The sequence below is a fragment of the Lipophrys pholis genome (assembly GCF_963383615.2).
Source record: "Lipophrys pholis genome assembly, chromosome: 1".
Classification (NCBI taxonomy): domain Eukaryota; kingdom Metazoa; phylum Chordata; class Actinopteri; order Blenniiformes; family Blenniidae; genus Lipophrys; species Lipophrys pholis.
The window spans coordinates 4,845,782-4,867,645 of NC_137635.1; the positions used below are offsets into that span (position 1 = coordinate 4,845,782).

Genomic DNA, 21,864 nt, shown 5'->3' on the forward strand with positions numbered 1-21,864 from the left:
TTGACTAAACTTCCTGAATCTTGTGTGATGCCAGATCTTGTAGGAAATTATACCTTTATTGTGTTTTGGTTGCAGGAAATGTTGAGGCTGTCTAGAATGGAATAGAAATACTTTATTAATACCAGAGGGAAATTATTAAAATTCTTTCTATTTGTGCTTATTACACCAACATGTATGAAGACTTCCAACAAAACACAGTTTAACTCATAAATTTACTCAGAGAGCCTGTGTAGACTTATCAGTTTTTTTGTGCTGTTTGTAGTGAAAAAAGCAAGATAAAACTGCAAACATACTTCTCTTGTTCTGGTGATTGAGACGCGTCTTTGTTCTCATTTGTATTATCTAACCAGAAGATTTACATATCACTGTAAACAACTTCAGTGAGTCTCACTTTATTAAAATGCCTTTCAGGATCAAAAGTGGGTTCCAGCGCTGATATCTTTCAGCCTCTCTCTTTGAGCAGTCGCAATGTGTTTTGATGAGTTTTGATCCCACATGAGAATCAGCAAGTTCTCTGGCAGAAAAGTGTATACTTTAATATTTTATTACACTTTTTAAGATCATTCTTAGATATTCCCGGTTCATTAGCTCATACACAGTTAGAGTGACAGGGATGATGAGAAAATAAGGCACATCTAAAGCACAGCTTCACAAGTGGAGGAAAAAAAAAGTACATTTTTCTACCGGTATTTTAATTGGGTCATCTATTATTTTGAAACACCTAGAATGTTGGGATTCGCATGTGGAGTTTGTGCATGAGCCAAAACTATGTTTCGATGAGGCGTTTTTACCGGACGCCGCTCTTTGTCTGACCCAGCTAAACAGTTTGACATACGGAGAAAGAACCACCAAGCGGCTGGAGCGCCGCAGGGAGAGGCGAGAGAGCGCCAGGTTAAAGAAGGGGAAAAGGATTGGTGGTTAGATAAAGACAACTGGCATCCTGCTGGGGAACAAGCCGACTGGACAGAAAAAAGGCAGGGGAAAAACATACATGATTCATAGGGCGGCGGATAAATTGATGGGAGTGAGGAACTGACTGTGAAAGATGGGCAGGGAGGCAGGGGGCATACTTGTTAACATCAAGATGAAGGAGTGAGTGTGACAAAAGATGGAGGGCAAGTTTGAAACTGTGCATTTTCAATCTCGGTATAACTAATTCTGTCTCATCCGTCGGAGGCATGCGCATTGTCTTAATGACTTGCCGGGGCGTGTGTACAGGCTTCTTCATGCGTGTTCATGTAGGGCCAGTCACCCTTTCAGAGTGAACATGTTCAAGTGCAGGTGGAATCTGTAGCTGCTTTTCCGTATTAAGACAAAGGTTTTCTCTGATCTACTCTTGTGAAATTAGATTTGAACGTGTTTAAAATGGCGAATCAACTTCACTTATATAAGGCATTCTTTGATTCCTTCGCCACTCACACACCAGTGGCGACGGCTGCCGTCGGGAGCAATCGAAGGTTCAGTGTTTTGCTCGAGGACACTCAACATATGGACAGGGGAAGACGTGGAATCGAACCTCCAACTGAGCCACCAGAGGAAATTGTCTTTCCTTTTTGAATGCTTCTGCATGTTAAGTCATGTATTGGCAAATTCAAACTGGCGTCCATAGCCTTTTTTTAAGCTACGTGATAAAGCATTGGGAAACACAGCAGTTTAATGTTATCTCAACAACGTACTGCTGTTAGCATTCTAATCTGATTTCTAAGAGGTAATGATGTTGTTTCCATGTTTCCATGATGAGAATTGTCTCTAGAAACAAATTCAACAATAGGCAAGGTGAATTTATTCATACAGTGCCATTCAGACACAAGGCAATTGACAGTGTTTTACAAATAAATAAAATCAATTTATTAAAACGTTAAAAAGAAATTTAAAAAAGACATTAAAGCTTTACAAAGAAATGAGAGAAATACATTAAAGCAAGGAATTAAGAATCTAGTTAAGAAACACTAACTGCTCAAGTGGCTGAAACTCCTCTCAACCTATAACACAGCAGTGTTACTCGAAAAGTAGATCACACGTTTAGTATTTCTCTCTATAATACTTTCATCGTGGTGAACACAACAGAATCGATAGAATCCAACAGAACAGGTCACCAGTCCATCGCATGGCAAACACACACACACACACACACACACACACACACACACACACACACACACACACACACACACACACACACACACACACTCTCTCTCTCAATCTCACACCTACAGCCAATTCTAACGTCACCAATTAACTTCAAATACATGCTTTTAGACCATGGGAGAAAAACTTAAGTACCTGAGATATTTTCGCCGTGCGAAGGTGAGTCCTTGCCCCGCTGTGTGGCTCCTTCAATAAACACTCAAAGAAAAACAGGGACAATCGTGAACGACCTGTCAAAGGTCTCGATGAAGAGTGACTCATTGCGCAACCAAGAACACGACGGTTATGTGATGGGCCCTGAATATGCAAAGATTTGTTGGGGTTATTGATAAAAAAGACTGCATTCTTTTGTGAACAGCGAATTTCAAGTATTACAAAGCACCACACAATAATAAGCAGTTGTTACAGCAATCATTATTTTTATGTTTCTTAAGATGAAAATCTGAAGAAAAAAAGCTGAAACTGCTCCAGTCTATATGAAGCAAATATTGTAATGTCATTGAACAGTAAATGCCTTCCTACATCCCTCCAGTATAACGTTGCTGGTCACCCTGAAATAAAAAAACTGCTTTCTGTGTGACCCTGAAGTTCGAAAACTCAACTTCCTGTGATTGCACTACTGTTCCTTTAAGACTGGGCTGAACATGAAGCACTTATGAGGCATGTTTACATCACTGACTCACTTTTGCTATCAGTGAAGGTATGTTGTTTATTTGCAACAAACATGAAATTTGTCAGTTTGAAATGAAATAATTGCTATCTGATATTTTTCACACCACAATCAGTTTGCGCGCGTCATTAAAGTATGCATGGTGATTTTTTTTCCCCAGTACAAACCCACCACATCACTGCGATAAACCTGCAGAGATTGAAGACACGTCTCGGCTATAACTAGACACACAAGATTTTTTTGAACTGACCTCCAGACAGACGCATACAGCAGTGTGAGCTCCAGCTGCACATATTGATGTATTAGTGAAATCACTTCTGCAAGTGATAGGATGCCAAAAAGATCTGAACATCAATTCATCCCTCCACCTCCTACTTATTATTTTTATTGCCTTATTTTCTATTTCTTGCTTGGATTTACTTGTTCCTTGGCCAAAAATCCTATATTTTTTTGGTTGTTTCTTTCCATCACTGCCTTACCTCTGATGCACTGTGTCTCGGAGCTGAATCTATAGTCTATACCTTCATCCGATCTTGCTGTAATAAATCAATGTCTGTCTGAGTCTCTGTCTGGATGTGATTGTGAGGATTGCGTGTAAGTGAGAGGAAAGACTTGATAGTGAATCAGAATGACTGGAAAAGATTCACAGACCCGCTCACAGCTAAAATAGCACATTCAGATTCAAAGTACTACACTGGAAATCACACGAGGGTGTGCTTTCCAAGCAGGCCCTGGACAGAAAATCAAGAGAATGAAATAATTTTGTGCGACCTTTCTAAGGCAGACGGACCTGAACCGGTATCACACATGGCAGCGTATCGATCAGCTGTTCACACACCAGGAATGGGGAGTTGATAATCATAAAGAGGCGGAGAGCCGACAGGAGGCGTTATGAAACTCGTAGCTCATCGAGTTGTTTACAACAACAGCTTGATCTCCATGTTGTTTGTGAGCCTGATAATGTCGTTTTCCTGCTCAATGAGTTTATGATGATGAAGCTAATGATCGAGTGATTCTCGTTCTAATTTCCCAGGCTCTGGACAAAGACACCGGCAACTACAGTTCCATGATATACCGGCTGATCATCCCCCCTCCTCCTGGTAAAGAAAATAAAGACAGCAAAGATGGCTTTGTCATCGAGCCGTACAGCGGCGTGGTGAAGACCGCCATCATGTACCGCAACATGAGGAGATCGTATTTTAAGTTTGAGGTGGTTGCTACAGACAACTATGGTCGAGGACACAGCAGCAAGGCGGACATTGTGGTGTGTAAACTTTCTTTTCCAACTTACGGTGGTAGATTTATAATCTTTTTTTCCTAAAGGGGGCTAATTTTAGCTCACAATCAACCTAAAATGAACAGAGTGACATGATTTACCAGTGCGGCAATGAGATTTAAATTGCTCTTAGAATGCAATTTAGCTGATAAACTTGTGAAAACAAATTCAATTTGTCACAAGCTTAAAGCATAATTGGATGGGAAATGTTATCTACACCCCTCCTCACACTGTAGGTACTGTCTGTTAAAGTAAATTTGGTGAAAACCAATTGTTGTCACTATAAATCCTGGAAGACATTGTAATTGTTGTTTATTTCCTTTATGAAGGTGTCAGTCGTGAACCAGCTGGACATGCAAGTGGTCGTATCGAATGTTCCTCCAACATATGTGGACAAAAACAAAGACAAGCTGCTCGGGTAAGAAGCAACGCAGCTATGGCTCTGTGGCTTATTCACCGACACTTTTAAGACTCTCAGTTTTATCCTGAGTGAGCAGCTTGGTATGAACATGATGCGCCTCCAACAAGGCACACAGATGTTGACGGACAATTTGTGTATTGAAGCACTTATCCTCTGCATAGTTTCTCTACTTTGCTTTTCTCAACTTTGATGGGCAGACAATTACTGTCTGACCTTCGTTGCTTCTATTAAAACACAACCTGTAATTTTACGAATTGCTTTCTATATGCATTTCTCCCTTCTGTGAGTCTGACAGTAACAGTGTCAGTGACAGTGTTCATTAAGTTGCCATGATGGAAGTGAAGCTTTATCATTAAATTGTGTCATTTTGGTTGGTACTCTTGCATCACATTCCTCATATGGATTTAGCAATAGTGTGAGCTTAGATTGTAATTAGCGCACAAGGAAATATGATAAAGAAAACAAACAGGCGTGTGGTTAAAAATAGTGCTCCTTTTGAAATAAAATGTATAAAATAAATGACCTTATCGCCCTCAAGGTGGACGCTGAAATGTGATTTTGCCCCCGTGTAGCTGAGGTTATTTCAGGAATTGGCTGCAGTTGTGGGCAAATTATCTTTTACCACAGTCTGGTAAATGCATTTTCATACAACAAAAACCAAGCGAAACGAAAAAAAAACAAACAGAAAATCCATCAGTTATTATGTGATATGACATTATTGCCAAATACACACTCACCAGCAGGTTTTCTGCATCAAATAATCACTGAACCTGAACTCAGTCAGGCTGCTGATTTGTTTTTGTTTTATTTTCCACACATATAATTTGATATTGATATTGTAAAAGCATTTATGACCGTTTCCGTCCACCAGACGCGCACATGCGTGGACACGTACGCTGACAAATGCAACCACGTGCAGAGACCCCCGCACATTGATGCAGACATAAAGACACGGACTGTAGTAGGAGTCTTCCTGCTGTGAGCAGCTGTTTCAGAGAGGACAGAAATCAATACTGCACAGCATGAGTCTGCCTACCTGACAGTGTAAAAAGAAATGTGCATGCAGCTGTGTGTTGGTTTGGTTTATGCGTAATGACTGAAGTCCTTTAGCAATGTATTTACAGTACCTTTTTTTTTTAAACAAATGCATTTTTCCATACACGATTGTGTGTCTATCTGCTATTGCTGCCTATTCTCTAATTCTAATTTCACGCCATTCATCAAAATCTAATTTCTCCATTTTCAAGCATTTTGGAACGATACGTCCAGGAGCAGATACCGGGAGCAAAGGTTGTTGTGGAAACCATCGGGCCGCATCGCTACGGCGACGGAATGGAGCAGGAAGACTACACCAAGTCAGACCTCATGATCTACGCCATCGACCCGCTGACGAACCGGGCCGTGTCGCGACAGGAGCTCTACAAGTGAGAACTTTACCAACAAATCTGTTTATGACTGAAATGCATACACTCAAAAAGCTTCCTTTCGTATAGATCTATGATACTAATAAGGTACTGACGTTTGAAATGTGAAGTGGATAAGAGATTATGGGTCTGATTTACCAAGATCCTGTATAACGTGCTAAATAGCATGATCAGTCGGCGTGTGTTTCACCAGTGGTCAACTGACTACAGCATTAGTGACATTATATGCAAATAGTCAGATGAGGGTTTTGTGTTCATTAGGCCCCCGTTTATATGGGAACAATCTGCTGGAAACTGTTTTGTTGCCACGTATATTATATATATATACAGAGTGACTGGATGAGAAGCTGAGGGTTGAGTCGATTTGCACCTCCTTTTTCAAATTTGGAGAAAAACATAAAACAAAGCAAACCTTTTCAGGTGTAGCAATTGACATTACATGTTCAATATTCTGGTAACATACACTCATTCCAGTATTTAGCACAATCTGGAGTGAATGGCCAATATTCCATATTCATGGAGTCAAAGACACTAAATAATTTGCGCAGTTTCCACACATCTGTGTGTACAATGTTAAGTTTGCATTCATTTTTATAGAGAGCCCCATCTTTTTATCATGTCGCCAGTTACTGGTGTTATACATTAGGCAGCAAGTTAACATTTCATCATCAAATTTGAGGTGTTAGATTTAGGAAAACAAAATAGAAATCTTTGGTAGCTGAAGGCCAAATTGTGATGACTTGTTGGCTTGGTCAGACCAGCTGCAAAACCGCAGGTCTTGTGGGGCGGTCTGCAGTCTGCAATGTTCAGCTATTTATGAAGGTACAAGGAAGGAAAAGCAGGGATTGTGTCATGGGTGGCAAAGGGTCTTTGCATGTAGGCAGCAAAGCGTTGCCCATCAAGGATGATTGAACAAACAAGTTACTTTTGCTCAGACTGCTGCAGAGGTAAATGCTGGTTCTGAGTGAAAGGTGTCAGATTATGTAGTCCCTCCATGTTTGTTCTATTTTGAGCTGCATAGCTCCAGACCTTCCTCTTTCAAGAAATTGTTCCACAGTAGTCCTCAGATCTCAGTCCAGTATAGTATTTGTATGTTGTGCTGCTGAAAAAAAACCCGATTAACAGTTAATTAACATTAATAAGCCACAGAACCATCAGAAGTCTTGTTGACTCCCTCCCTGGAGGGCTTTGGGCTCTTTTGACAGTTAGTGCGGGATAATGTGCTTGTATGGTCTCTGCATTCCTTTGTATTGTCATTTCAAGGTTTCTTGACGGTAAACTGTTGGACATCAACAAGGAGTTTCAGCCCTTTCTCCCTCCCGGTGGTCGAATCCTGGAAATCCGAACCCCCGAAGTGGTGACGAGTGTGAAGAAGTCCATGCAGAGCGTCGGATACACAGAGGGAGCACTGCTGGCCCTGGCAGTCATCATTATTATCTGCTGTGTACCCGCCATACTGATTGTTATTATCACCTACAGACAGTGAGTATGATTCATGTCTATTGTTGGAATACAACTGGCACTTTAATCAGGAAGAAAATTACTGTGGACAGGCACTGTGGGAGGGCTTTATCCTGCTGATGGGCTCGCGTTTAAAGGATGAGGCTAGGGATTTTTTGTATAATTCTTATCATCAACGCATCCTATGACGAGGCAGAAAAACTAAAGTGGTGCCTCTAACGCTTATTGAAAAGCCAAAGCTATTTCCTTAGATCTTGTTATGTCGTGCCACTGACCTTTACAGGTGTCCTGAAATCGTTGAAAGCACGTCATTTTGCCACTCTATTTAAATGGATGGCTGAGTTCCTTCTTGATGACACAATTAGTTGTAAATGATTTCCCTGCTGATGTGTATTGACCTACAGCTGTTCCTATTCCTGAGGGTGGAGAAAAAAACAAAACAGGTCACAATGTTTGGGAGTCAAAAGCTCTGAGCTGTCTTGTTTCTCTAGTCAAAATGAATATTTTTCGAGTAATTTATGCAAAATATTAAGATGTATGTGTTCTCTGTGAGGACATGCGCCTGCCGCCAGCTGCCAATCATGGGGAAGGAAGGCTGATGGGGATTATGGAGGACTAGAAAATGGGTCATCTTCTGGCAAATCTCGGTTGCCCATCAATGAATGGCATCCTCCCATGAACCGATGTCCTTCAGTTTGCACTTTGTTACCTGCTTGTGATTTAGTTGTACCCTCACCCTTTGAGCAAAACGTGTCCAAACCAAATGGGATTATTGCGTGAACCCTCCCTGGAGGCACCTGCTAAATCTATTGTAGTCTCGTGGAGCTTGAATTGTCATTTATGGCACATTTTTAAGTCAATTTCCGAGTTAGCCATTCTCGCCAGTGAAAATAATTCTGCTCGGAGTGAAACCATCTACTTAGGTATCAATTCAGTGTGACAAAACGGTAATGAATGAATTCTGGTCCTCAAAAGTAGTCAGGCCAGAGAGGAGAATTGGATTTCCAATATAAATGGTAATAAAGATAACAAGCCATCAAGAAAGCTCGTGAATTTCTTTTAAGAGCACATAGACAGTCAGGAAAAGCTGAAAGTCTCTCCCTCAGGACGACTTTTACCTTTGTTTATCATCACCTGGGCCAGGCTTGTCTCTAAATAATTCAGTGTGGCAGCCTGCCCCACAGTGCCCATTCTAATAGTTTGTTTAGCTAACCACAGCGAAAGACTATTAATTTCATCCATCTCCCAAACACACATAAACAGACGTGTGCACACATTAGAACTCGGGGCGTTCTGGAGAGTTTCTCATCCTGCTGGGAAACAACAGACAGAAAAATAGGAGATCTGAAGAGAGAACAACATAATAGAAATCATTACCATGATAATCACTTTTATCTGCCGGTTAAATGACTTTAATGAAGACCAATTGTCCAACTTTGCTTGCAAATTAAAATAAGTAAACTTGTGTAACAAGAGGTTCTGTGTGATTTATGGTTGAAATAATCACTAATCTTTCTCTGTCTCTCATCCGCTGCGTCTGTTGCCTCCAGATTCAAAGAGTGAGTACCGCTTTTATGTTCCTGAGAAGAAATATGAATGCCATGGCTGTCTTAAACACCTTTTCACAGTGATTAATCGGCTGCCTTTTATTGTACAATAAAGTGGGTGAGATCAGAAAGAGCCACGGAACAGAAAGGACAGCAGACAATCAAATGAATGAATCCTGAAGAATGTGGAATGTAAATGCACAAGACAGATGTTTTTATCATTTTATGTGTGAGAGAGAGAGTTTGCGGCATTAACGGCACTAAATTCATTGAATTGAAGGATGTAGCTCTCAAGGCTTCATCTAACTTTAGAGTCAAAAGTTGTAGGTATTTCTCTGTGTAATCCACATTAATAAGACTCATTAAGTGTGTATGTTGCATGTTGTTTCCAGTTTGTGATCCTCATTTTCATGCACTCTCGGGTCATTTATGATAATATTGACAAAATAAGCCCAATGAACGGAGGGAAAATCAGCCCTGACAACGGTAAAGTGACATAGAGAGGAAAATTAAACAATTTGTTTCTGGAGCACAATTTCTACGCAGTTTTTTCAATTGAGACGTCACACAAATATTTTAGATCTCACTGACTAAAGGGCTTAAGAGTCTGCAGTAGTGCCCGAAAGTGTGCGGTTGTACTAAATCCTTATAGAAGGTTGACGGTACGATTTCAGAAACAGTGGTGTACTTTGTGATGTTCTTTATCTTTATTTAATAAGTTGCTTTCCTCATATATTCAGAATACCAATAAGCACAAGTGCGGCTGAAACTGACTTTGTTTTCTTGGTAAAAGACTGCAATAGTTTTGGTCAGACCTGAGGCGATCAGAAGCGATGCAAGTTTTCTCAAAGTCGAACCAGAACGACTGTCTTAAAATTCAATACATCAAACATCCCCTCCGGAAAACCACAGCCCCGCAATCACAACAAATGCAATATGAACAATACTTTGCAAAAGATTTCCCGAGGCGTGCAACGCTTTAGATGGCTTTGCTTTCATTGTATTCAAGAATACAATGGGATTTTTTGAAGGTTCCTCCTGTTGGTGCTTCTTCCACATCGAAACGCATTGATTCAACTAATCATTGGCAGTTGCGCATGCAACATCACAGGAGATTTCGTCACGTCTTGCTAGACGGAATCACAGTATTGATTAATACTTTTTCCTTTTGACTTTGATATATGCAAAACAGTTTTCTAAGATTTTGCGTGAAACACCTGGGAAATTATTTTGAACTGAGTGAAGCATTTCGATTAAACACAAGAAAAAGTTCTGCCTCGACAGTCGAGTTTATATATATATATATTTTTATTTTTTTATGTTTTTTTTTAGTTAGGCAATTGTGGAACCGCATAACTATTTTGTAGTAATTTAAAGTTATTATCATTTACGTTGCATTCATGGAAAATATTTTTGAAATTGTCTGAAAAAGGCCTAAAGTTTAGTTTATATGAGCAATCCTCTTAATAAATGCATGTTGGCTCATATCACCTTGGTTAGATCTTTTAATAACTTAGTTATCATAATACATTCATGGCTATTTGTTGTTTCAGTTCAGTTGTTGATCATTCCTACAGTTCTCACTCATTTTGAAAATAGCAAATAGATAAAGAGGAAATAAAGTGTAAAGGCCTTTTGGACAAAGTTGCGTGATAAAAGCCGCACCGCCCCGTTTTGACCATGGCACTGCTTCCAGAGGTCGTAGGTTCAGTCTAACGTCAGATAACCAACCCTGCATTTCCTCTGCGTTGTGTCCAGGCGCCAAGCAGAATGTGCCAAAACAGCCCGCATCCAGATGGCTCTGCCAACAGGCAAACCGGGGGGAGGCACCGCCAACAACCTGTACGAAGAGCTCGGTGACAACGCCATGTAAGTGAACTATGAAAGCGCCATATTGTTTGACGAGCCAAAGTTGAGGCCTTCAGCTCACATTTCGATGGTTATTGAACGTGAAGCTTTGGCAGCGCGGCTGCTTTGAGAGGTTTTCGTGGTCATAACATTAAGTCTCTAAACATTTCTACTATTGCTGATATAGAGCATACTCCCAATTTATTGTCCCAATTTTGGAACGAGGGTGTTTGTTTTGGCCCCAAATATGCATAATTTAACGGACAGTATGGGCCCATCCATTCATTCTATTTCCAATCCAGGCTAGTGCTTGGAGCCAGATCACCAGACAATAACAAAGCTGGTGAAGTTACATGGACAATCACACACACTCATGTTCAACAAATGAACTAACTTTAAAACACTCTCACCGGGAAAACATGCAACGCTCACTGCAAGACAGTGGTTTTAACTATTATACCTCTATGGTAACACAGATTCATCATACTCTTCAATAAATGCAGTAATCGGAAATGAATCAATACATCATGAATCTACTGTGAATACAATAGAAAATATTTTAGAACGTGTCTTAAGGTGTTGTATTCAAAGCAGTGCAGGACGACAAAGGTGTTAAAATGCAAAACTTTTGTTTGTTCCCACTTTATGTGTGTAGACAGAGAAACGCGCAACTTTGAACTACTGCGCATGCGCACCACGTCCGTAGTAAATAGTTCTGCTGCACATGTGTGAGATGATGGGGAATAACGTCAATGGCGGCCTCCAGAGTGTCATGACAGTCCATATTCTCCTGGGACTCTGTAGTTTTATAGTTGAGAGTCACTTGGAAGAGCAAATCAACTTGGCTGTCTGTTCTGTCTTGTCCATTTTACACAAATTTGTTGTGTAAACTGGGGCTTAATGGTCATCACATGAAAACGCTGCAGAAGAAGATGAAAAAAAACAATGACCAGTAGCTGCTAGTTCCTCTTGACACAAAAGTCTTTCACATGCTTGTGATTTATTGCCTGTGAGGCGTCTTGTTGTTCTTCAGGTCACAGATCAACACGTCTGTGTCGGTGACAGACTTGTTAAAGGCTCCTCAGCAAAGACTTGTATGCAAATTAATTGGTTGAAGTCTTGAGCTCGTTTCATGTCAAACCGAATGATGCTGAGCAACAAATGAACCGTATCAGTCAGCATGTTGTCCAGAAATGTCTCAACAACAGATTGTGCTTCTATTGTTCATGATCTGATTACTTAGCAACTTTTTAATGTATACAAAAATACAATCAGACATTTCAAAGCCATAGTGAAGCGTATCAAGTTTTTATTTTACAATCTATAAAATAAAATGTACCACTTTAAAATAAGGAACTTTTGTCTGAGTGAGAAATGTCCTAAAGTTTGTAAATATTGGACTTCCAGTCGTCTTGAGGCAACGGTTTCCCTTCATTTTACATTCGGCAGAAATTGACACAAGTAGATGTGAGACAGTATTTGATTAATCAAGTGAAGGCTTGTCAGCCCACATCAAACCCAAACTAAACCAAGCTGTGATTTCGAAAGCCTCGACAGTCGGTAGATAAACCCTATTATTTCATCTTCACACAAAGTTCACTGACATTCAGTGCTTCCTTTGTCAGTTTCCCGTGTTCTAATGCATACCAATGTTCTCATGTTACAAAAGATAACGTGAAGGTCACCCATCTGCCCACCGAACAATGATCGCTCTGAGTGCCGCGTATCAAGTTCATGGCAAGATTCTCATCCAGTGGCGCCTTTCAATAACACTGTTATCGCAACTGAAACATACAGTATGGGCTCATCTGTCGGAATGTGAAGCCTTCAGACGAGTCCTCTGCATTTATCTTCCGAAAATGACCTTTTGTTTTTCCTTTATCTGCCTTCACAGCACTTTTCTTTTAGTGGAATGCTTTCAAAGTCTTGTTTTAAAGTGTTTTTAAAGCATCATTGAGAAAAAGCTTGTTGTCCACTGACAGTACAGGAGAGTAAAATTCTGAAAAGCTGTGTATTGATTAGGACAACGTTACTATTGTTTTGTTAACCCTGAATGTTTTGCTGCGAGGTTTTCCTGCCTAAATCAACATTGCCTCGAAAAGTTGACTCTTTTTTTTTTTCCAGTGCACATTTTATAAAATTCACACTGTTTTTCGACATCTTGAACTGTGTTATTGATCGTGTTGTTAAAGGTATGCCTGGACAAGTGTCTAATATAGACCGTATGTGGGGACACCATATTGACTTTTATCGGAAAGATTTTAGAACCGCGCACAGTCAAGGCAATACACAGATAGCTCATTTGTAATTCCTTGCTGGAGCGTTAAGAAGTTGAGAGGAACTGTTATCAGCATTACATGCATCACTGGTTTCCTGTCTGTCCTTGATATGCCTCCCCACTCCCATTAACACAAGATCAATTCATATACGTGGCGCTAAGAACTATCTCCAAATGACAACAAGGGATTTCCTAGTGTGTGTGTGTGTGTGTGTGTGTGCGCACTTGCGGGCGTGCGTGTGCGATGACTAAAGCCCAAGCGATCCTCTGAAAAATGTGTGCGGAAATGAACTTGGATATGAGATAATTGAAATAAATGCAGCCCGTAATTTATAAAGACCACCTTGGGCGATAATTAATTCTATTGATAAAACGCAGAGCATATTTAATTGTGGTGGGACAGTCATGCATGCATGCAGAGCAAGTAGTTTTGGATTTCGTGAGTAATTCTTTGTGTGTGTGTTGGCATGTGTGTGTTCGATATCACCGCCATCTTTATATAATATATTACCTTAAAAATGAAAAAAAAGAAGAAGAAGAAGAAGACGCTTGCAAAGTGCACAAGTTTGCTCATTTATAATTGATGTCCGTTTTCAAACTGTGCAGGAGACTGAATTTTATGACTATTGTTATAATTACTTTTGGCTTTTCTCTTGACAGGCTCTCGGGTTTTAATGTCTGTTTTTAATTATCTGGGAGAAATTAAATGTTCTAACACTTATTAACAGAACATTAAATGAAGCATGCTTTTTAAATGTTATATTAAAAGTCAGAGTATTTCATAATACGTCATGTTTTACCGTCGTCTTAACTCAATGTCAAATCTGTTGACCACAGTTGGAGTTCATATAACCTAGGAAACAACACTTCTCTGCTTCCTAATTTCGCTTTTAGTGTTTTTCTGTTAACGGATTCTCCGAAAGTGATCTGTTGAATATGTAATCTTGTTTTTGAATTACTAAAATACACCCTGTTTGCTAAACAAAGCACAGACAGGCCACTGAATGGGTCACGGTGACAATGGGGGTATATTTAAGCCGTGCATGAGGTTTCCAGTCGTAATCTCACACAGGCACTAAAAAAAAAAAAAAAAAAAACAATTTAGAACATATAATATAGACTCAATTTCCAACCAGCAGATTTAATACTAAGGCCCTTTGGACCGCACTGGATGAGCCATCTGGAAGGCGCACGTGTCGACCATAAAAGTGGCACCGTGCAATGAAGCAAGACCACACTAATGCACCACCAGCCGCCATCCCAGCATGCATTAACCATGTGTAGCATGCTCGGGTCAAATAGCAGTGGAATTAGTTTGACCTCTTGTCCACCACAGCTCCGGCACTAGAGATATTTTCTTTCACAACTTTCCACATCATCATTTGTTTTAATTTCTACTCATCCTGTCACTTCATTCGCTTGTTTTCATCTCTCCCACCTTCATCCGCGGCTGACAGACAAAAGTGAGTAAGATGCAGAAAATTGTGAGCTAACGTGTTGTGAGTTGTTTTAGTTTGGTGTTTGTGGTCTGTTAGAGCCTGATATGTAACAACGACCTGAAGTGTTATAAAATATAATGTGATAAAACCCAAAATATACAAACTGGTACAAAAATTCTGAGCCCGAAATGTAATTAGAAAAATGTTATATAACCCGAAACGTAACAACTAGTCAATCATGTTAAAAGATTTAACAAGAATTTAAATGTGATCTTAAAATATTTAATGCTTATACATTAGTTTGTACTGATGATTCGAGAAATAGATTATAGAGTTCAGAAGACTATAAATGACTTGGGCAGCAGCAATAATACATGAATAACATAAACTGTATATGGATACAGACATATAAACCAATAGTCCAAACTTATAGAACTCATTCTTTCAGTGTTTTTCAAATTGAAGCAGTTCAAGTTCAAGTCCAAACCATAAATCAATGACTCGCTTCATGATGTAATAAAATTGATAAAATATTAGGAGAAAAATATTTTGCCTGTCCCATTATGTAATATTAAAAGTTTTTAAGTTTTAGGCTCAGTATATTGTTACATTATCAACCAGTTTTTACATTTTAGGTTTTATTACATCATATTTGATAATAGTTCGAGTCATTCTTACATACCGGGCTCTAACATGGCCTTTACTGTTTTTTGGGGTTTCGTTTTTTTTTAATCACAAGGTAAGTTTGGTAGATTTGATAGCAAATGTATGATGATTGTGCTCATTGAAAGTGTAGAATAGGGGTGTCATATAACATAAGGCCCGTGGACCAAAACTGGCCTATAAGAGGTTCCAATCTGAATGCCCAACTCAAAAGGCAAATTCTAAAAATTTCAATGAGAGACATGAGCTGAAATATCATGATGCTGGTGTTACGAGCAAACTAACCTTAAAACTATGGTACTACGTTTTTAAAACAGTGATGCAACAGCTATAGGAGAAGGCTTTTGGACATGTCACTGTATGTTGCACCATTAAAATTGGACTGTAGTCTCATTTTCAGTACTAATGGTTTCGTATATCATCATTCTCATCACGTATACTTTGTACAAAAACTAAGAAAGCTTTTAAAGTTGAAGTTTAAAGGTTATTACTATTTTACCAGTCCGGCCTACTCGAGATGAAATTAGACTGCATGTCGCCTCTGAACTGAAATGTGTTTGACACCCCTGGTGTAGAATGTGTTGGGTTAGGAGTTAAGTTTAGAAGACTTAATATGTACTGTGAAACTATAGTCAATATTTGTTGTTGGAGAAACTGCAGACGCGGAGAGCTGCGTGACACACCGTTGTCTATCCTTCCCCTGGTAGAGGTGGTGGTTTTTATCGTCATGCTGCAGCAGTACTTTTATAGTGCACTGGAAATCCACTTGCTTTCTTTCTCCTTTGTCTTTCAAATCAGTTTTTTAGTGCCCCATCTCTTGTCCCTCTGGTAAACACAGCACAGGAAAATAGTCCCATTCTTCCTCATCCATTTATTCCTGTTTCGTCCCTCATTCATCTCCTAATGTGATGTATATTTTCATTACATTATCCAGGCACACTAGCAGAGTCTGAATGTCTGAATGTCTGCCCTTCTTTCTCAATCCTCTTATTGTCACCCCTCTTTGTCAACCATTGCATTTTATCATTCTGTGCATTAACTATTGCTGATTTAAATTGCATTCATTCCCAATCTCCCATTACATTTAGCTTTAATTTATACACTTGCATCTTTTATATCCATTATTACTCTTCTCCCTCATATTTTATCTGTAATTCTTTCGTTAGTCCTCTCTTCATTCCATTTTCTGTCTCATTTTGTTCCCTCGATCCATGTAACAGCCGATCGAACCATGCCGGTGGTGGTAGTGGAAGCTGTGGAAGTTTGGACGAAAGCGACCGCCAACGTCTGATCTCTGATTTTGCCACTCGGGCGATTGCTGCCCACCGTCAGTGCGTCGCCAATGGAGGGGTGCTCAACAACCTCCCCAAATCCGAGTCCAACATCACATTCCTCTCTGATGAAAACCCACTGACAATCAAAAACCCTATTTACCACGAGGACGGGACTCTGAGCAGTCCAGAGACTCTCGGAAGAAGCCAGAGAAGACGGGACCTTCTTGGGAATTTCTCTCCATCCAGGAAAGGTCTCAGAGAAGCCTGGCTGAGGCTCAGCTCTCCCGGATGCGACGTGGGCTTCGGGGGATACAGTGGCAGTGATAGCGGGTGGGGATCGGGGGGTGGACACAGCTGGACCCTCCCATCGAGATTACACCGAAGAGAGATGTACGATGCTTTGAGGCGGCAGGTGGTCATGGACCCTGTACAGTGGGAGCTGGAGCTGCTGAAGGCAGAGTTCAAGGAGAGTAAAGATGCCGGTCTGGATTCAGGGTTTGATCGCGGACTGGACTCGGATTTGATGGGAAGCCCGAGTCTTGAACCCAAGCTGTCGGTGAAAGAACAAGCCAGGCAGTTTGAGCAGCAGGCCCTGCAGGAAATGAGGCAAAGGCAAAACAGGGACTCTCGAGGATCTCTGTCACCTGAAATTCTCCTCTCGGTTTTACTGGAGTCCCCACAGCATCACAAGCAGACCCCTACCCACAATTTCCCCACAGTTCAGTTGAGAGAGGGTCCTCCAAGCATCATCATAACTCAGAGTGATGGAGGCACTCCTCCACCAGCTCACAAGCCAACTCCTCCTGTGCTGCGGCGTTTTGGCGCGACTTTAACAGGATTTCAGAGTACGGATGACAGACTTCAGATCCATTTAGAGGGTATCCCTGATCCTCCTTCAACGCCTCCACCACCGCCACCATCTCCACCACCACCACCACCACCACCACCACCGCCGCCACCGCCACCCCCACCCCCACCCCCTCCCACATCAGCTCCCCTTCCTCCACCACCACCTCCACCACCGCACCCAGCTTCCCCTCCTCCTGTCCCTCCTGATTTACCTCAGTCCAACCACACACAACAGCAGCTTCCTCAACCGCCGCCTCCGCCACCGCCACCTCTCCCTCCACCCCTGTCTCCCTCGCTCCTGCGTCCGTCCACATTTGTCCTCCCGTCACTCTCCGAGGTGCCCGCCCTGCGGCCCGTGTCTCTCCGGCCGCCGCCCCCGCCCCTGCTCGTGGAGCCCGACCCTCCCCGGAGAGAACTGAAAGGAATCTTGAAGAACATTCAGAACATAGCGGACATTGAGAAGTCTGTGGCCAACATGTTCAGCCAGATAGATCAGAAACAAATTCCCCTCAAAAAGGTCATGAGGAGCCGCTCTTCAGTGGACTCCCTCGATTCCCTCGATACTTTGGATGCATTAGCAGTTGGAGGAGGAGAAGGGGGAGAGGGAGGTAGAGAAGGAGGAGGAGGAGGAGGAGGAGGAGATGCAGGTGGAGGAGGCGGCAGGGGAGACGGAGGGGACGTTCCTCCGCCACCGCAGATTCAGCCCAATGCAAACATGAATTCCATTGTGGAAGAACTTGAGAAACGTTTTCCCTCTCAGTCAACGATGCTCTAGCCTTGAACTTGGTGAGACAGAAAGTCCACAGAGGGAAATTTCCAAACACGACTGTGAAGCCGCTGCACAGCTGTCAAGGGAAATAGCTCAGTGTGACGCAATGATGATTTGGTGAATTTTTTTTATTTCATTTATTTATTTATTTTTACCACACAACAGCTGTGTTCTTCCAACATGGTTTCCTGTATTCTACATGGGAAAGGAAGTATAGGCGAGATAAACTTTAGGGGCAAATAAAGTCTTTCCTTTGAATTAATGGTTCCTGCTGTGACGGAAAAGGAGAGGACAATTTAAAGAGTAGCTCCAGATGGGAACTATGAAATCAAATGATTAAGAGTGGTGAAATATCTCCTTGTTAACTCTCGGTTTGACTGCTGTCATTAACATTTTATATCCATTGCTCATAAATTACTTACTTGTCAGCAATAGATTAAGATCAGTCGGCTTCAGTCAGTGTTATTGTCAATGAGATTAAACAAGACGTATGATCGTCGGCAGACGCTGTGATGACAAGTTGATTAAAAAGTTTGATATGACTTAGACATGCTTCCGGCTAACTCCTCTGTAGGTTATATAGTTGTTGTGTATTTGCTGTGATGAAGAAAATAAAACAGACAGAAGAGAATAATACTGGAGCCACCAGTGTGTCGGTGTTTTCTGGGATCAGCAGTGAGTTTTTAGTTTGCAACCAAACTCTTCAATCCTTCCATCTTGTAAGCATTTATGACAGGAACAAAAGTCACATCTTCTCTCCCAGACGTCCAAATTGTACCGGATTATTTCATCGTGCATGAGAACAAAAGTAGTTTAACGTAAAGTGAATGGGTTTATAATGAATCACAATTCATGCATTTGATGACTTCCATTTTAATTGCATTACATTTTTACAGTATTTCAGAACTATTTTGTGTGGATTAGAACCGTCTTGCATTGAAATAAAAACTGATGTCATGTGACTCGCGGGGCACCACTTGCCAATAGCTGAAGTATGAGAACGTATGGTGTTTACTGAGGTTAAAAAAAAAGACAAAACCTAAAGCTCGATCTATTATTTGGCTTGACCAGACTGTAGAAAAACATGAGGATTAAGTTATGAAGACATCCCAGTTTGAACTGTGATATGAAGAGATCATACATTCTGAAGAAAAAAGAAAACCCACAACAAAACTATACGTCAATTTAATCATACTAATTATACACATTTCTTTTACCAAACTTGCCCATTTGAATCGAACCTTCCAAGACAGAGATGATTTGTCTTTTCTTTGCATGAAACCCGCTCTACAGTACTCCTGCCATCACAGAGTTGCAGCCAGTGTTGTGGTCACTGTCACACTGAGTCTATCTTTAATCAGTCTACACAATTACATAGATACCAAGTGCTGTAACTGTAAGATCACAAATATATTTTTTTCCCCCACACGATTACGTATTCTGTCTGTTCCTGTCAGCAAACATGTCTATCTTTACTAATTTGAGTCGACACACTGTAACTTTCTCAACTCTACCTCCAGAGAAATACGTTCATAGATTAAAGTGATTTCCAATTATGTTGTGTGATTAAACGTGATTGATGCCTTGATCCCTACACGAACAGTCGGCTAAGAACTGTATTTACTTTCTTTAGTTTTGCAGGGATACATGAAGGGTAAAGTCGGAAAAAGAAAAACAAATCAAGACAAATTGTTTGAGCTTGAGAAAAGAAATAGGCGTAAAAATACGCGCTATGATTTTGTAAAAAAATAACATCCTCATATACACACATGTGTTGTACTGTAAGAACAGAGCAAGGGTAATAATAGAGAAGTAGTCCTCGCTGCCAAACAAAGAATTTAAATGGATTATTGATCCTGGGAGGAAGTTGTGCTCTTAGTTATTGGGAAGTGCATTACAAATACGCACAAAGAATTCTTTATTTGAATTTCGGGGAAAACATGTAGTAGCAAAACGAGGGTAAAATAATAAATACGTTCTAGAAGCTTTAAAAAAAAACAAAAAAACAGAAAGACAAATAAAAGATGGGAAATTAGGAAGCGTAAAAAGTGAATTCATGCAGCGTGGGGAATTGTAGTCTAAATACCACAAAAATTCAAATTCAAAACATCAATCCTGAAGGTCTTTGTTTTTAATGCTGCAGCATTCAATCCACATTATGTGTTAACCTTTTGCCAGATAGAAAAGTTCAATGTGCGGTGAAAACTTCATCCACAAAACGTTTAAGTGGACCCGTCCTGAATTCATAACCGCATGATGTTTAGTCAAGCTCCGCTTGCAAACTGTGATGGGATGCAGACGAGACTCCAACACAGCTGGATTTGCCAAAGACCTTGAAGGGTGAAAGACATTATTTTCTTGGGCCGTGTTTGAGAGAAGGGGCTTCCCATTTTGTTTCTTGCTTCTGCCTTCCACACTCATTTGGAAGTCTGAGTGTCTCGTTGATCTGTCTGCGAAGACACACAGATTTTCGAACAGAACATGTTGAATCATCTCTGAGCAAGAGTGGATTCAAGTCTACAAACTCATTGCATCACTTTTCATAGCATGAAGCGCCGCAGAACCGAAACATAACTGTTGTGCACTTAGTGTTTTATCAGACTTGTGTGTTTTATCAGATGAAATAGTAGCTTCAGTCCGAATGCATGTCAGAAACCACTCCGCCTACAAGACAGATTTTGTTTCCCTCATCGAAATGGGAGTGAATAAGTGAGAATGTCTTTAATTTGGTGTTGATTATTCAGTTCCCGGTGTTATGCTGAGGTCTGAATAACAACAGGAAGAAAAGGAACATGCTATGATATGAACGGTGACTCGATCAAACTGGGGACGAAAATTCGGCAACATTTGCGGAATGTTGTTCACAATCGGTTCGAAGGCCTTAAAATGCTCCATCTCAAACACTTTGGATGGCAGCGAGAATGATGTGCTCTTGGAGGAGTAGGCGGAGCCAGAGCACAAGACAAAACCAGTGAGGCACCAAATCTATGGTGGAATAAAATAAGCAAATAAGAGACTGTATTGTTGATAAAACTACTTTTAATTCGTGTTATTGCATGTGCTTTTAAAGAAGAAAAAACTCTTGTCCTAAAAGAAATTAAGACTTGTCCTTAGAACAGGGATGTCAAACACATAGTGCAGTTTCATCTTGAGTCAGCCGGACCATAATAACCTTTAATTCTAAACTTCAAAGTTTTTTGTTGTCGTGAAGTAGAGTATACGTGATGAAAATGTTTATTTTCTCAAAACCAAAGGATTACTACCCAAATGACTACAATCTCAACATAAAGACAATTTTAATGAAACGCTCTGGTACAAAATCCAGTGAAATATCCCAGAAACGTCTCCTATAGCTGTTGCATTATGGGTGTTTTTACAAACTCGCACTGACTGCATGAATAAAAGCAAGATAGTTAGTTGTCATGGCAACATCACTGGTATGTCAGTTTGTGTGTCAGTGTTCTGTTGTGTCTATTTAATCATTTATTTAATAAAATCTATGTTTTCTTTCAAATTTTTACAATTTACTTGGTGGTTTGTCCAGATTGGAGCTTTGTTGGTGACAGTTTTTGGCCCACGGGCCTTATGTTTGACACTCTTGCTGTAGAAAGTTTTTCAATTCAATTATAGTTGAACAGCGACACATACAACCATCTTATGATTAGGCTCTTATCATATTTGGTCAAATGCAGAAATCTCTAATAATTAATTGGTTTTGGATTATATTTAAAAAGTTACATCATGTAGATGTAATCTTTTGTTATTGCGTTCTTACTTTAGTTGTTATTTGCTATTTT

The 21,864-nt window shown here is 40.5% G+C and overlaps 1 protein-coding gene across 1 annotated transcript in view; it reads left to right on the plus strand.

The window, feature by feature from the left end:
• LOC308123894 (protocadherin-15-like) overlaps positions 1–21,864 on the plus strand; it is a gene marked incomplete at both ends in the record, with an annotated part of 180,180 nt that overhangs the window by 137,530 nt on the left and 20,786 nt on the right. Inside the window, 5 exons of the mRNA XM_080486619.1 lie at positions 3,852–4,082; positions 4,424–4,512; positions 5,763–5,939; positions 7,203–7,421; positions 10,706–10,816. Coding sequence (XP_080342745.1) covers positions 3,852–4,082; positions 4,424–4,512; positions 5,763–5,939; positions 7,203–7,421; positions 10,706–10,816 — 827 coding nt within the window. The remainder of the gene's footprint in view (positions 1–3,851; positions 4,083–4,423; positions 4,513–5,762; positions 5,940–7,202; positions 7,422–10,705; positions 10,817–21,864) is intronic.